The following is a 13,770-nucleotide window of genomic DNA, read 5'->3' on the forward strand; positions in this document are numbered from 1 at the left end:
GGACACAGGAGACCCAATGGCCCCTTTGCTGTGTGCAGTCCTCAGAGGCCCGTGGCCTTGCCTGGCCTGAAGACAGGTGCCATGGTCCTCAGTCCAACCCTCGGGGGGAAACGTGACAACTGCCTTCCCCTTGTTTCTTTCCTAAGTTACGTAGGCAGTGCATGATCACCGTAACATGTGAAATGTACACTCGACTTTCCAAGTTATTGTTTGTATTGCCAGGAAACGAGATTCTACCACCAAATTCTTCTTCATATTTTACAACACGACACCCTCCCACGTCAACACGTTGCTTCTTTTAGGAGCTGCACCTGATCTGTTGTGTAGCTATAACACAACGCACTCGACCCTTCCCCTAGCTGGTTACACCCAGCAAGATCTCTGCACACATGTCTTCACGCGGAGTCCCAGGCGCCAGGGTGGGGTCCACGGCTTGTGCAGCTTTTTCCTTAGTATTTTCAGACGGCTTTCTGGACAGCGAGTGCCCATTCATGTCCCCAGCGGGAACGCCCACTTCCCAGCATCCTCTGCTCATCGGATAGCTCAGAGCCAGCCCCGCATGGCTGCTTCCACCTGACGTTTCCAAGGCACGAGGCTGAGGTCCCTTCACTGTATTTATCGGTGTTTGGAACATTTTTGGGTGGCAGCTAACTGAAGTCTGACTGCGTTCACTGCAGATTCCGCACCCCTGGGTCCCGTAAACGTGAGGAACCTTGGAGAGGAGCGAGCTGCACTGCCCGCATTCCGGCAGCCACCACGCCTCCCCCCGGGACCCCTGGGAAGGCTGCTAAGCAGGGGGTGGACTACAGGGCGTGGGCTTGCTGGGGCTGGTCACAGGTGCTTGGTGTTACACAGAAGGCACAGCCTACAGGGACACCCTGCACTTTGTACTGCGGTCCCTTTAAGGCCCCCGGCCCCTCCGGCCCCCTGCCCCACCAGGACACGCACCCGAACATGGCGACCAGCAGGTTGACCAGCAGGATGTTGGTGGAGAGCATGTAGATGCACACCAGGGGGATGGTGATCCACTCGGGGAAGCGCGGCGCGTTGTGCTCGTCCAGCTCCACGCACAGCGGCTTGGACTCGTTCCCGCTGAAGGTGCAGTGCGCAAAGTCATACGTGGTACCTGGGGCGTGGGACCAAGAGGCCACGTGAACCGTCGCCGGCCCTGCCACACGAGGTGTAACCTTAGACCCATGGTGCCCCCCGCCTCCACGACGGATCTCCTGAGCCGCTATGAACCCAGGACGTGGGTGAGATCGGGATGAAAAGGAAGGGCCAAGTGGGCACGCTCTGTGCCTGCAGGGAGCGGCCGACCATCAGCCACACAAGTCTAGAGTTTCGGCCATGACGAGTGCTAAGTAGCACACACACGCGGCGCTCTGTGGGCATCGACTGAGTCGGCTGCCCCGGGAACAGCGTTGCTAGGAAAGGAGGGTGCAAACCAAGAGTAGCGGATGAGCAGAAGCCAAGTACATAAAATAACGGGGAGCGATGGGTCCTGGAACTCCCAACAGAGGCGATGGCACATGCAAAGGTCCTGCGGTGGAGGCAGGGCTGGAAATGCCCACAGAAGTGGCAGAACGAGATGCGCCGTGACCCGACATGCGAGATTTTTAAATCTTCATACTGAAAACCCCAGGGAAGCCATTAGACTGTGGCAAGCGGAGAACCACACATCAGATGCTCTTTGTTAACAGCGTCTGGCCACGGCACAGATCAGAGGGAGCAGAGAGGGCCGCCAGGAGGCCATGCTAATGGCCAAGCAGACAGGGCACTGGCGGTGGACCTGGAAGAAGACAGCTGATGTCAGAGACGCACATGGGCTGACATCACCAAAGCTAGGTGATGGCTCGGACCTGTGGGACGGCATCGGGGCCATGTCTGGGACAACACCAAGGCGCGGACGCACACATCTGTGTGCCCGGTGGGGAGCCCTACAGAGGCGCAGGTCTGCAAGGGAGGTCCAGCCCCTGCGCCTGGACGTGGTGCGGGTGTCAACAGCTGGCCTCTCCGGCTCGCTTCCAGCCCTGCTGTGAACATGGCACCGTGTGGGGCTTACCCGTCACAGAGCAGAGACACAGAGAGGCGGCAGCAATTCCCAAGGGCACACAGCATGTTCGTGGCCAGCCAGGACATCAACCTGACCGCCCCTTGTCCCCAGACCCCCTGTGTGCATCCACCCATAGCACGCAGACTGGGACAATGAGGAGGTGCCCGCCCAAGACCACACAGACAAGGGCTGTTTCTAGGCTCTCGGACGAGGCTTTTTGCAGCAGAAGGAGCCAGAGGGAAGCCAGGAAGCCACGGGCAGCAGAGAATCACACCAAGGGAAACTATGAGCAGCGGGACGGCTTCGCCTGTTTGTTGGAACTGTGCATGGGTTTGCACACACCCCACGCCGCCCTACGTGAGCTGGGAATGGCGGCTGAAAGCCGTCCGGGCCGCCTGATATTAGCCTTGCTCCAATCACGAGCTGGTGCTGGATGAACAGTGGGAGCTTAATTCCGCGTTCCGTGTGCATCTTTCTGCACTGCCCTCTGTGAGTTAAGTGGCCTCCTGGTCACTGTTAGATCAGCGAGTGCAACTCACAAGGCTCGTTTCTGAATGAAGGTGGCCCGTGACCTCCGATTGCCACGGTGCATTGAAAATAGGAGAGACGCTGTCTTTCCCAAAGGTTTAAGAATTGACATGGCAGATACACGTCTGCACGGCTGATATAAAATCTCACTGGGGGGGGCGGCACAGTGGCATAGCGAGTTAAGCCACTGCCTGCTATGCTGGCATCCCACATGGGCGCTAGTTCGAGTCCCGGCTGCTCCACTTCTGATCCAGCTCCCTGCTAATGCACCTGGGAAAGCAGCAGAAGACAGCCCAAGTCTTTGGGGCCCTGCACTCACGTGGGAGACCAGGATTAAGCTCTTGGCTTCAGCTTGGCTACTGCAGCCATTGAGGAAATGAAGCAGCAGATGGAAGATTGCTCAGTCTCTCCCTCTCTATATAACTCTGTCTTTCAAGTACATTAAAAGAAATATTTTTTTTAAAGATTTATTTATTTATCTATTTGAAAGGCAGAGTTATAGAGAGTAGAGGCAGAGAGAGAGGTCTTCCATCTGCTGGTTCACTCCCCAGATGGCTACAATGGCCGGAGCTGTGCCAATCCAAAGCCAGGAGCCAGGAGCCTCTTCTGGGCCTCCCACACAGGTGCAGGGGCCCAAGCACTTGGGCCATCTTCCACTGCTTTCCCAGGCCACAGCAGAGAGCTGGATCGGAAGTGGAACAGCCAGGACTCAAATCGGCACCCATATGGGATGCCAACACTGCAGGCAGTGGCTTTACCTGCTAAGCCACAGCGCCGGTCTCATAAACCTTTTTTCAAAAAAAAAAAAAAAAAAAAAAACTAATTCTCACAGAGCAGCAAAGAGAAGCTTCTGAGGGACTCATTTCCAGAGCCTAGGACTGGGACTCATTCTCTCCAGGCTCCTACGCCGTGCTCAGAGGGTCAACCACAGAGGCTGGCTCGGCAAGAGTCGCCCCTCCCACCTTACCGTCCACGTCGCTGGGCACCTGGCCGAACATGGCCAGGTAGGGCTCGTAGATGACCGAGCGGAAGATCCACCGCCAGCGGTGCTCGTTCTGCCGCAGGATCCCTTGCCGGGCCACGCCGAAGGCCACCATCCACACCGCGAAGAGGAACAGGAAGAAGAATACGTCGATGAGCTGCCGAGGGAGGGCCGTGGGACGGGGTCAGGGCCGAGCCCCCGGGGGCCGTCCGCTCAGCCCGGCCTGCCCAGCTGACCCGAGTGGGGACCAAGCCCTTGGGGGGTCGTCCACTCAGCCCGGCCTGTCCAGCTGACCCCAAATGGGCACCAAGCCCTCGGGGGTTGTCTGCTCAGCCTGGCCTGCCCAGCTGACCCCAGAGCAGGGACAGGTCCCGAGCCCCAGGAGTTCTAGGCCACCCAGGGGTCCACAAGCTAGTTCCGAGAAAGGCCACCATCACCTTGGGCTGCTAGACGTCCAATTTCCGGAACTGAACCCCCCTGATGCACTTCTGCTTGCCGGTCTCCAAGCCAGGAGGCCGCAGAGGCAGAGCCCCGGCTAAGGAGCGGGAGGATGTGGGGCTGGACGACACCTCAAGCGGCTCACACCCCTCACACCCCGCATGATCCCCGCAGGCTGACTGCTTTAGCGAGGTAGACGCCATCCTTGCTAGGCAGAACGAGCAGCTTCGCTCTGGCACACTCAGCACACTTGATGGCGAGTGGCTGCCTCAGACATGCCAATGGAAACCACAACTCAGGGGCTGGCGCTGTGGCGTAGCGGGTAAAGCCACCACCTGCAGTACCAGCATCCCATATGGGCGCCGGTTCAAGTCCCGGCTGCTCCACTTCTGATCCAGCTCTCTGCTAATGTGCCTGGGAAGGCAGTGGAAGATGCAAGTCCTTGGGCCCCTGCACGCACATGGGAGACCTGGAAGGGGCTCCTGGCTTCAGATCAACACAGCTCCGGCCACTGCAGCCAATTGGGGAGTGAGCCAGCAGATGGAAGACCTCGCTCTCTCTCTCTCTCTCTCTCTCTGTCTCTGTCTCTGTCTCTCTGCCTCTCCTCTCTCTGTGTAACTCTTTCAAATAAATAAATAAATCTTAAAAAAAAAAAAAAGGAATGAAAAGGACAACTCAGGGAACCTCAGTGTTGGAAAGCAGCACCCTGGTGAGCGAATCCGAGCACCCGTCTGACTGCAAGGCTGAATCGGCCCAGGAGAGTCACCGCATGGGGGGGAGGGGCGACCCTTTCTGTTGCACCTGTAAGACAACTCTCCCGCCCTTCTCCCCACATCTACGTTACATGGATATGGGACTCAGGTCCCAGCTCTCACTATGAGCCTAGCTCACTGCTCATCTTTTGCCTTCAATGACGCCACCATCCCTGGACTCAACCTTCCACATCTTTACAATGGGCATGAAGTCCCTCCCCGGGCTTGTGCTCTCAGCAAGGCTCACGTGAAAGGAGGCTACGAAGCGTGAGGGCTGAGCTAGGTGTTGAGCAAGGCGCTGACGGACGCTCACAGCCGTCTTTCATTACACGTTCATCAAAACGCAAATCACGCGGAGTGGGAAACGCCACGGGCACACTGCCCGGGCAAAGCCCTCCCAGCGACACACGGAGGGACGGGGGGCGCTGGCTGGAGCAGGGGGCCCGGCCCCTCACCATCCTCTGCAGCATGATGATCTTGGGCCCCAGGTTTCTGCTCACGGTGAAGATGTGGATCAGCCTCAAGGTGAAGATGATGTAATCCAGGCAGAAGATGACGCGGCCCGAGTACAGCGAGCTCTTGTTGGAGGGGTGAAGCCTGCGGGGAGAGGGGGCGCAGGGCGCGGGAGAGACAGCCAGCGCGTCTCCAGGTTTGCTCTGGACAACTCGCCAACCGTCAGTTCAGCCGGGAGGCCGAGCGTGCAGGAATGGCCGGACCACTGCCCACCAAAGCTCTCGGTCTCCTGCCCAGACACGGACGGCGAGGACATCGCACAAAGAACAGCTCCCAGAGGTCCCGGGCCCATCAGCACCCCCTCCTCAAACAGGAACCCCGCGGGCTCCCAGGCCCCGCCCACCCGCCGCCCAGCCACTTGGGAACTGACCCAGCCAGCCTCTCCCTAGGGAAACTCACCCTGTCCACAGCACATCATTCATTAGCTAACCACCTGCCAACCTGCTTTCTAACTGGAATGATCTAGAAGGCACGCACCTCTGCAGAAAGGAGGCGTCGGGGGGGAAGTGGAGTCCCCCCTCCCAGACCCCAGGGGGAGCACCCATCTCGCTCTTGGCGGGGGGGGGGGAGGGGTAAACAGCCAGGGTTAAGCTTCTCTGAAAGTGACCCCACGCTAACTCCTTGTGAACATCCACCGGCCCTAGTGCCAAGTTCCTGGGGGAGGCGGGGCTTGGAGCCACGGGAGCCACGGCGCGGAGCACTCCCCAGTCTCCCCACCACGCGGAACACAAGCTGCTCTCCGCCTTTGCTGCTCACTCCAGACTGGCTGTTCTGATCACACGCTCCGGCTCTGGGTCGGGAGGGGAAGGGCAGGTGCCACAGGAATATCTGAGAAACAGCTGGGGAAGGGCAGGTGCCACAGGCGTATCCGAGACACAGCTGGTGCTGTCAGCCCGACCCCAGTTCACATCCTCATCATCCCCTACTCTGGGGCTCTCTCCTCAGAGCCTCTAAGAACAGAGAGAAAAACCGAGATGGCCCCTTGGCAGTGACAGGTCTGGGAGGACGGGAGACGGAGACGGTTTTACGCTGACCAAGCTCCATCTCCGAGAAGCGGAGCTAGAGGTGCTCTGTGAGGATCGCTAAGAAGGAAGCAAAACGATGGGCCTCCTCTGGACTCAAGGTGGCCGGGGCGGGCAGTACACACAGTGGCTGGGTCCCGCACCCCAGTCAGAGGGCCAGGCCCAGGCCCCAGCGCTCTCCCAATTCCAGCTTCCTGCTAACGCAGACCCTGGGAGGCAGCGGCGGTGGCTCAAGTACCTGGGCTCTCCCCACACGTGAGATGCACAATGAGTTCTCAGCTCTGGGCTGCAACCTGGCCCAGCCCCAACAACTAGAAGGCTGTGGGCAGCGGGCCAGTGGACGGGCACAGGTTCTCCTCCTCTCCCCAGGTGTGTGTCTGTCTCATCCCTAGGGGCCAGCACTGTGGTATATCAGGTTAAGCCACCTGCTACAACACTAGCATCCCCTATGGGTGCTGGTTTGAGTCCCGGCTGCTCCACTGCCGATCCAGCTCCCTGCTAATGGCCTGGGAAAGTGGTAGAAGATGGTCCAAGTGCTTGGGCCCCTGCACCCACGTGGGAGACCTGGAAGAAGCTCCTGGCTCCTGACTTCAGCCTGGCTCAGCCCCAGCCATTGCAGCCATTTGGGGAGTGGACCAGCGGATGGAAGACCTCTCTCTCTGCCTCTGTCTCTCTGTAACCCTGCTTTTCAGATAAATAACTAAATCTTTAAAAGGATTCAATAGAGGAAGACGCCGCGGCCAACTTACCGGAACACGATCCCTGCTATGAAGTAGAAGAGGCCCAGGGTGTCCATCACGTTCCACAGGTCAGTGAAGTAATTCACCCCGTTCATGTACCACTGTAGCAGCACAGAGAGCGGTGGGCAGGGCGTCAGCTTCCACCGCCTCCCGGCCTTTCAACCTCTGTCACTTTTGTCCACAGCCTTTTGGGCCAACCACGCGCCCAGTGAGCATGCATGTGTCCCCACCACCCCAGGGGAGTTGGAAAGTAGGTGGCGTGTGGGCTGTTCAGTAATCCAGGAGCTGCTGGCAACACCAAGAAAGAGGATCCACGGATCCTTACTGTTTTCAAGATGGAACAGTTGGCCCTGTGCGGGTCACCATGTACAGTAGCAGAAGGCGTGCACTGCACAATTCAGGAGGATGCCATCCACTGTGCTGTTATCACAGAGGTGTGTGTTTACTTCAAAAATATGTGCCAGCCCCTGAGGTTCCAAATGCCCGGCCAGGCCCCTGGGACACCCGGACGTCGGATTCCCAGGAAGCCAGCGAGCGCCCCGTGGGGAAGACATGTGACATGCATGTAAAATGGAGGGTGGGAGTAGGGCTGAGACAGACGGCCGAGTCAGCTCAGAGAAGGAGGCCCCAGACCTGCTTGTGCAGGGCAGAACAACGGCCCAGAGGCGCCCACAGGAGCGTGGCGCTTTGTCACTTGGCTGAAGGAGCTCCCAGTGTGGATCCGTCTACACCTGGAGAGGAAGGCACCTGCCCCGAGTGGGCTTCGCGGCTCTGAGGCTGAGCGGACCCTGCTGCCCTCAGAGGTGGGAGGGAGGCATGAGAGTGTACCCTTCCTAGCTGGCAAGCACAAGCCACAACTCCAGTGTACACAGCAGGAGGGTGAGGGGATCCTGCACCAGTGAGATGCTACCAGCTCCGCCTCCATCGGCCCAGCTCCTCCTCCATCAGCCCAGCTCCTCCTCCATCGGCCCCAGCTCCTCCTCCATCGGCCCCAGCTCCTTCTCCATCAGCCCAGCTCCTCCTCCATCAGCCCAGCTCCACCTCCATCAGCCCAGCTCCTCCTCCATCGGCCCCAGCTCCTTCTCCATCAGCCCAGCTCCTCCTCCATCAGCCCAGCTCCACCTCCATCAGCCCAGCTCCGCCTCCATCGGCCCCAGCTGGGGCGGAGACTGACCTTGCAGGCCCCTGGGGGAGGCAGCAGGAACTATCCACGTGGCGGGAGCCAGCAGCAGGGGAGACCACCCACCAACAATTGTGGCTCCCAGTGCCTGGTGAGATGAGGGGGTCAGCCCGGGCCACACCTACCACCTGCTCCCCACTGTGGAAGCCTGGCCTCAGAGGCAGGAAGGTGTGGGCAGATGCACAGACCCAGAGCCCTCTTAGCCTGCGGGACCTCTTCTGCGGCTCAGTGCCGGGGTTCAGAGGCACCGGGGCAGGGACAAAGCATTTTTCCAAGTGCAAAGAGGCCTCTGGGAGGAGCAGGACGTGGGGCAAACACAGGGACTCAGTGCCATCCGCATCTCAGAACCAGAGGCTTCGAGGCGCACATGAGGCACGCGTCACGGAGGCCTTACATAAACACCCGCAGCCCGCGTGACGGAGCTCAGAGCCGTTCGGCAGCCGCAGCAGCGCTGACCGACTGCACGGGCTGTGAGCTCCAGGTGAGCGAGCCAGCCAGCACCTGGGTCCAAGCAGGGGCCTGGGCAGGCACCGCAGAGCCCAGCTTTGTGACGGTCAGAGCGCCCTCTACGGCAGGCAGCGTCCTGGGGAGGTTGGAGGGAGGGGTTGAGTCTGGGTTTTCCCCCCTTGCAGGTGTGAGCTGGGTTAATTAAGGCAGAATTCCTTCTCAGCGGAAACCCATCCCATTTCGGATGCCACGGGCCTGAGTCTGCAGACAAGAGGAGCAACAGCGGCCCCTGGTGGCAGATTCCTGCACTGACAGGCACCGGCAGGGCTCTCTTCTGCACATTGGCTCCCAGAGTATAGACTCAGAGTTGAAGCCTGACCTTGACCTCAAATGGCCGAGCAGGACTTGCGCCCTCACTGCTCAGCCTCAGCACAGGAGTTCCCCACACTGTGGCTTCCATCCACAGTACCACTGACTTCCAAGTGGCCCATCCAAAGATAACTCTCAAAAAGAGAAACACCGGACATTCTCAATATCGCCCTCCACTCAGCCGGACCCTGGGGGCATCGCTTCCTCCCGGCAGGCACCAGGAACGACTCACAGCTCACAGTCCCTGCCTTGCATCCTCCTGACCAACACGTCACGCCACCTGCCCCGGGCCCTTCTCCAAGCAAAACAAACCTGTCCTGAGTTTCCCCTTGCATGACCCAAATGCGCCCCTCGGTAGCTAAACATGCACAGGAAATTCATAAGCGGAAGTCTATGATCTCCAGACTCTGCGTGTTACCAGGGCCAGTCCTTGGGGCCAGGCCCACGGACTGCAAGACTGACTGTGCCCGCCTGCCCTCCGTGAAAGCCGCCACCTCTAACCCAGCAGATACCTGCCATCCCCAGGTTATGTCTGCACCGGGCTTGGCACACAGTAGGTGCTCACTAAATATTTGGTGAAACAGTTTGCACACATGGACTTGCTTAAGCCGAGAGGTCTCTCCTGCGTCTTCCACCCAGGCCAGGCTCTGCCTCCCGAAGCCCCCTCTGCTCCCAGGGAGGCCCCTGAGCACCTGCGTGTCAGCAGCTGTGGTCAGGGCCTCCCCCTCTCCCCAGCTTTGGTCTCAGTGGCCAAGACAGCAGCTCCCAACCAGGAGCACAACTCTTGGGGTGACTGATAAAGACCCTGCGTGCATCCATCCAGGAAGCACACACCTGTGTCAGAGCCGTGCCAGCTCCCGCTCCCGGGGCAGCCCCTGAGGATCCCATACGGACAAGACACAAACAGCAGGTCATGTCCCCGGGGGATCGGTGCGAGAGATGGGGGTCTGCATGCCAGGGCAGCATGTGAGACCCCCTCTCCCTATTCCTTACCGCACCCTCTTGCAGTGGGAAATACTCCAAGGGCAGGTGAGGACCCAGTCCCTAACTGTCTTGTTCCCAGACAGCCCCCAAGCCTGGCCCTCACCCTGCCTGCTGGCCAAGTCCAAGGACACTTGGTTCCTTCAGGCATCTGAAGAAACCATGGCTGCTGCCTGTGACACCGGCACCCACGTGGACACTGGTTTATGTCCCAGCTGCTTCACTTCCGATCCAGCTCCCTGCCAACGCACCTGGGAAAGCAGTGCAAGACGGCCCAAGTGCTGGGGCCACTGTACCCACGTGGGAGACCCCAGTGAAGCTCCTGGCTCCCGGCTTCAACCTGGCCCAGCCTGGCTGTTGTGCCCGTCTGGGGAGTGAAACAGTGGACGGAAGATCTCTCTCTCTCACTCTCTCTCTCTCTCTCTCTCTCTCTCTCTCTAGCTCTGACTTTCAAAATAAATAAACCTTTAAAAAGGAAGGAAGGGAGGAACCATGAAGTGGGAGAGAGAGGATTTGCCAGTGGCTCTGGAAGGCAGAGCCTGGCTCCTGTGAGGAGGCAGAGACAACTCGTGTCCCACACAAATCCTGCATCCATGCGTCCTTTCTTTCAAGACGTACCCACTGAGCACCTGCGGTGTGCCAAGCACGGCTCCTCTCCCGTGGGTTTATGCACGTGCGTGTGCACATGTGTGCACATGTAAGCTTGTGTGTACATGTGTGTACATGTGAGCTTGTGTGTGCACGTGTGAGCTTGCATGTGCACATGTGAGCTTATGTGTGTGCATTTGTGAGCTTGTGTGTGTGCCCACATGAGCTTGTGTGTATGTATGTTTAAACTTGTGTGTACACATGTGAGCTTGTGTGTGCATGTGTGTACGTGTGAGCTTGTATGTGTGCACATGTGAGCTTGCGTGTGTACACTGTGAGTTTGTGTGTGCATATGTGTACATGTGAGCTTGTGAGTGTGCCCACATGAGCTTGTGTGTATGCATGTTTGAGCTTGTGTGTACACACATGAATTCTGTGTGTGCACATGTGAGCTTGTGTGTGTGTGCACGTGCACACACTCACGCCTCATTTCCCCACTGGGCTCTGACTCCCTGGTCTCTCTGTTCAAGGCAGAGACCACCTGTAGACAGCTGACTGGCTACTGTGCTGTGTTCGGCTCTGGTTCCCACACCTGTACACGCCTGTTCTAGAAACCTCTGCCTCCCCACCCGATCCACTGCAGCCCATAGAGCGCATGTTCATGGGTTTGACTCCACCCACCAAGGACCACGAGAGGCCTGAGAGAACCCCTGGGGGCCCAGTGGCGTCTCCCGGGGGCGGTGCTGGGAAGAAGCCCATACAGAGGCGTGGCTGCCCCTCAGTCTTCCAGTTGCCACAGGCCAGGCCCAGTCCTTAGCGGGTCCTCCACCACGGGGACACACAGTGATGTGGCCATCCCCAGGCCACAGGCAGCAAGACGCAGCCGGCCTCCGAGAGGGGACGGGTCCCTCCACTCCCCTCCCCTCCCCAGCCCCTTCCTTGCTTGAGCTATGGGGGGACACTTGGGGGGACACTGTCTGTTCCCCTCAGTCACCGGGGAGTGGGATGGAGGACAAGGAGAGCCAGGCTGGGTGCGCGGCAAGGGCGGGCGGCACGTGCCTCATTCACAGGAGACAGGGACGGCCCTCCCCTCCCCCTGGGCTCGGCACATCCTGTTGTCGGCCAGACTCCCCCTGCTGTCCGGGCCCAGTCTCCCCCTGCTGTCGGGGCTCAGTCTCCCCCTGCTGTCAGGCCCAGTCTCCCCTGCTGTCGGGGCTCAGTCTCCCCCTGCTGTCGGGGCTCAGTCTCCCCCTGCTGTCGGGCTCAGACTCCGCCGCTGTCGGGCCCAGACTCCCCTGCTGTTGGGGCCAGTCTGCCCTGCTGTTGGGGCCAGTCTGCCCTGCTGTCGGACCCAGTCTCCCCCTGCTGTTGGGGCCAGTCTGCCCTGCTGTTGGGGCCAGTCTGCCCTGCTGTTGGGCCCAGTCTCCCCCTGCTGTCGGGCCCAGACTCCCCCAGCCTCACTCCTCTTCGCCCCAGTGGGACATTTTCCTGCCTTTGCCACCATCATCCACTAACTCAACACGAGAAAGCCAGGAGGGCAGCATGGTGGCGGCGGCCCCCTCAATCCACACCTGGACGCCCTGAGCCCCAGAATCCACACTCTGACCTTGTCTGGAAACGGGGGCACTGCAGATGACTAAGCAGTGCTGAGTCACCCCCAGTGTCCTGACAGCACATACAGTGGGGACTCACACAGACACAAGACGGGGGCTGAGCGAGGCACCGAGGGCCGAGGAATGGCAGAGACCGCCAGCGAACCCCGGAAGCTGGGGTGAGGCCCAGGACAGTGCCCCTCACAGCCTTCCCAAGAGCCAGCCCGGCCCACACCTTGGTCTCAGACTTCCGTCTCCAGAAGGTGCAGCGTGTGGGGCTCTCATGAGGCCGAGAAGAAAGGGCCTAACCCTCCACCTCCATGCAAGCTCACTTCCTGTGTGTCCTCGGACCCCGCCGCACCACACCCACGGTGGCCGCCACTGATGAGGCAAGACCCCTCCCTGCTAAGAACACACAGACCCTCAGCACCCTTCTCAACACGGGACTCCTGGAGCACCCACACACACACACAGACCCTCAGCACCCTTCTCAACACGGGACTCCTGGGAGCACCCCCACACACACACACACACACACAGACCCTCAGCACCCTTCTCAACACGGGACTCCTGGGAGCACCCCCCCCACACACACACACACACAGACCCTCAGCACCCTTCTCAACACGGGACTCCTGGGAGCACCCCCACACTGCTGTACAAACAGGTTTTATCAGAGTCGGCGTGGCAGTGTAGACCAATTCAGGATTCCGACACTAGTCACGGACTAGGGCAAGAGTCACATTCTCCGCTCTGCCAAGTCTCTCACGGCGCCCGGCCAGCAGCCACCTGCAGGACCAGTGCAGCTGGGAGGTTGGGTTCAGACGGGACAACGGCAGTGACAGCAACAGCTGGTTAAACACCAGCCTGTGGAGCAGCGGCTTCCCACAGTGGTCCGCGGCCAGCATCCTCCCCCACCAGCACCGTTCTGCTTCCAGACACACGAACCAAGCACCTGCGACGTGCAAGGCCTGGGCGAACTTTTGGATTCAGTGGTGATGCGGTGGAGTGGGTCAAGGCGCTGCCTGCAGTGCCGGCAAGCCCTGTTGGAGCGTCGGCTTGAGTCCTGGCTCCGCTGCTTCCACTCCGGCTCCCTGCTAATGCGCCTGGGGAAGCAGAGGACGATGGCCCAAGAGCCTGGGTCCTGCACCCATGTGGGAGACCTGGATAGAGTTCAGACTCCTGGCTTCGGCCTGGACCAGCTCTGGCTGCTGCGACCACTGGGGAGTGAGTTACTAGATGGAAGATCTCTGCTCGCTCTCTCTGTCTCTCTCTCTGTTACTGCCTTTCAATTAAAACTGAAAAAGTCTTTTTTTAAAAAATGATGAGAGGCTGGCATTGTGGCGCAGCAGGTTAAGTAAGCAATGCCCGCGAGATCGGCATCCCATAGGGGCACCAGTTCAACTCCCAGTGGCTCTACTTCTGATCCAGACCCCTGCTGATGACCTGGGAAAGCAGCAGAGTTCCCAAGTCCTTAGGCCCCTGCACCCACTTGGGAGACCCGGGTGAAACTCGTGGCTCCTGGCTTAGGCGTGGCCCAGCCCCAGCCATTGTGGCCATTTGGGGAGTGAATCAGTGGCTGGAG

The 13,770-nt window shown here is 59.5% G+C and overlaps 1 protein-coding gene across 1 annotated transcript in view; it reads right to left on the reverse strand.

Annotated features, from left to right (window-relative positions):
* The window catches only part of TRPM8 (transient receptor potential cation channel subfamily M member 8), a 92,974-nt gene that overhangs the window by 33,612 nt on the left and 45,592 nt on the right, over positions 1-13,770 (reverse strand). The window contains exons 17-20 of the mRNA XM_089329711.1: positions 7,038-7,129; positions 5,209-5,350; positions 3,549-3,720; positions 949-1,126 (exon numbers count right to left, since the gene is read on the reverse strand). Coding sequence (XP_089185837.1) covers positions 949-1,126; positions 3,549-3,720; positions 5,209-5,350; positions 7,038-7,129 — 584 coding nt within the window. The remainder of the gene's footprint in view (positions 1-948; positions 1,127-3,548; positions 3,721-5,208; positions 5,351-7,037; positions 7,130-13,770) is intronic.

This window comes from Oryctolagus cuniculus, chromosome 3, assembly GCF_051225735.1.
Source record: "Oryctolagus cuniculus isolate XC-2025 breed Fujian yellow rabbit chromosome 3, ASM5122573v1, whole genome shotgun sequence".
NCBI lineage: Eukaryota > Metazoa > Chordata > Mammalia > Lagomorpha > Leporidae > Oryctolagus > Oryctolagus cuniculus.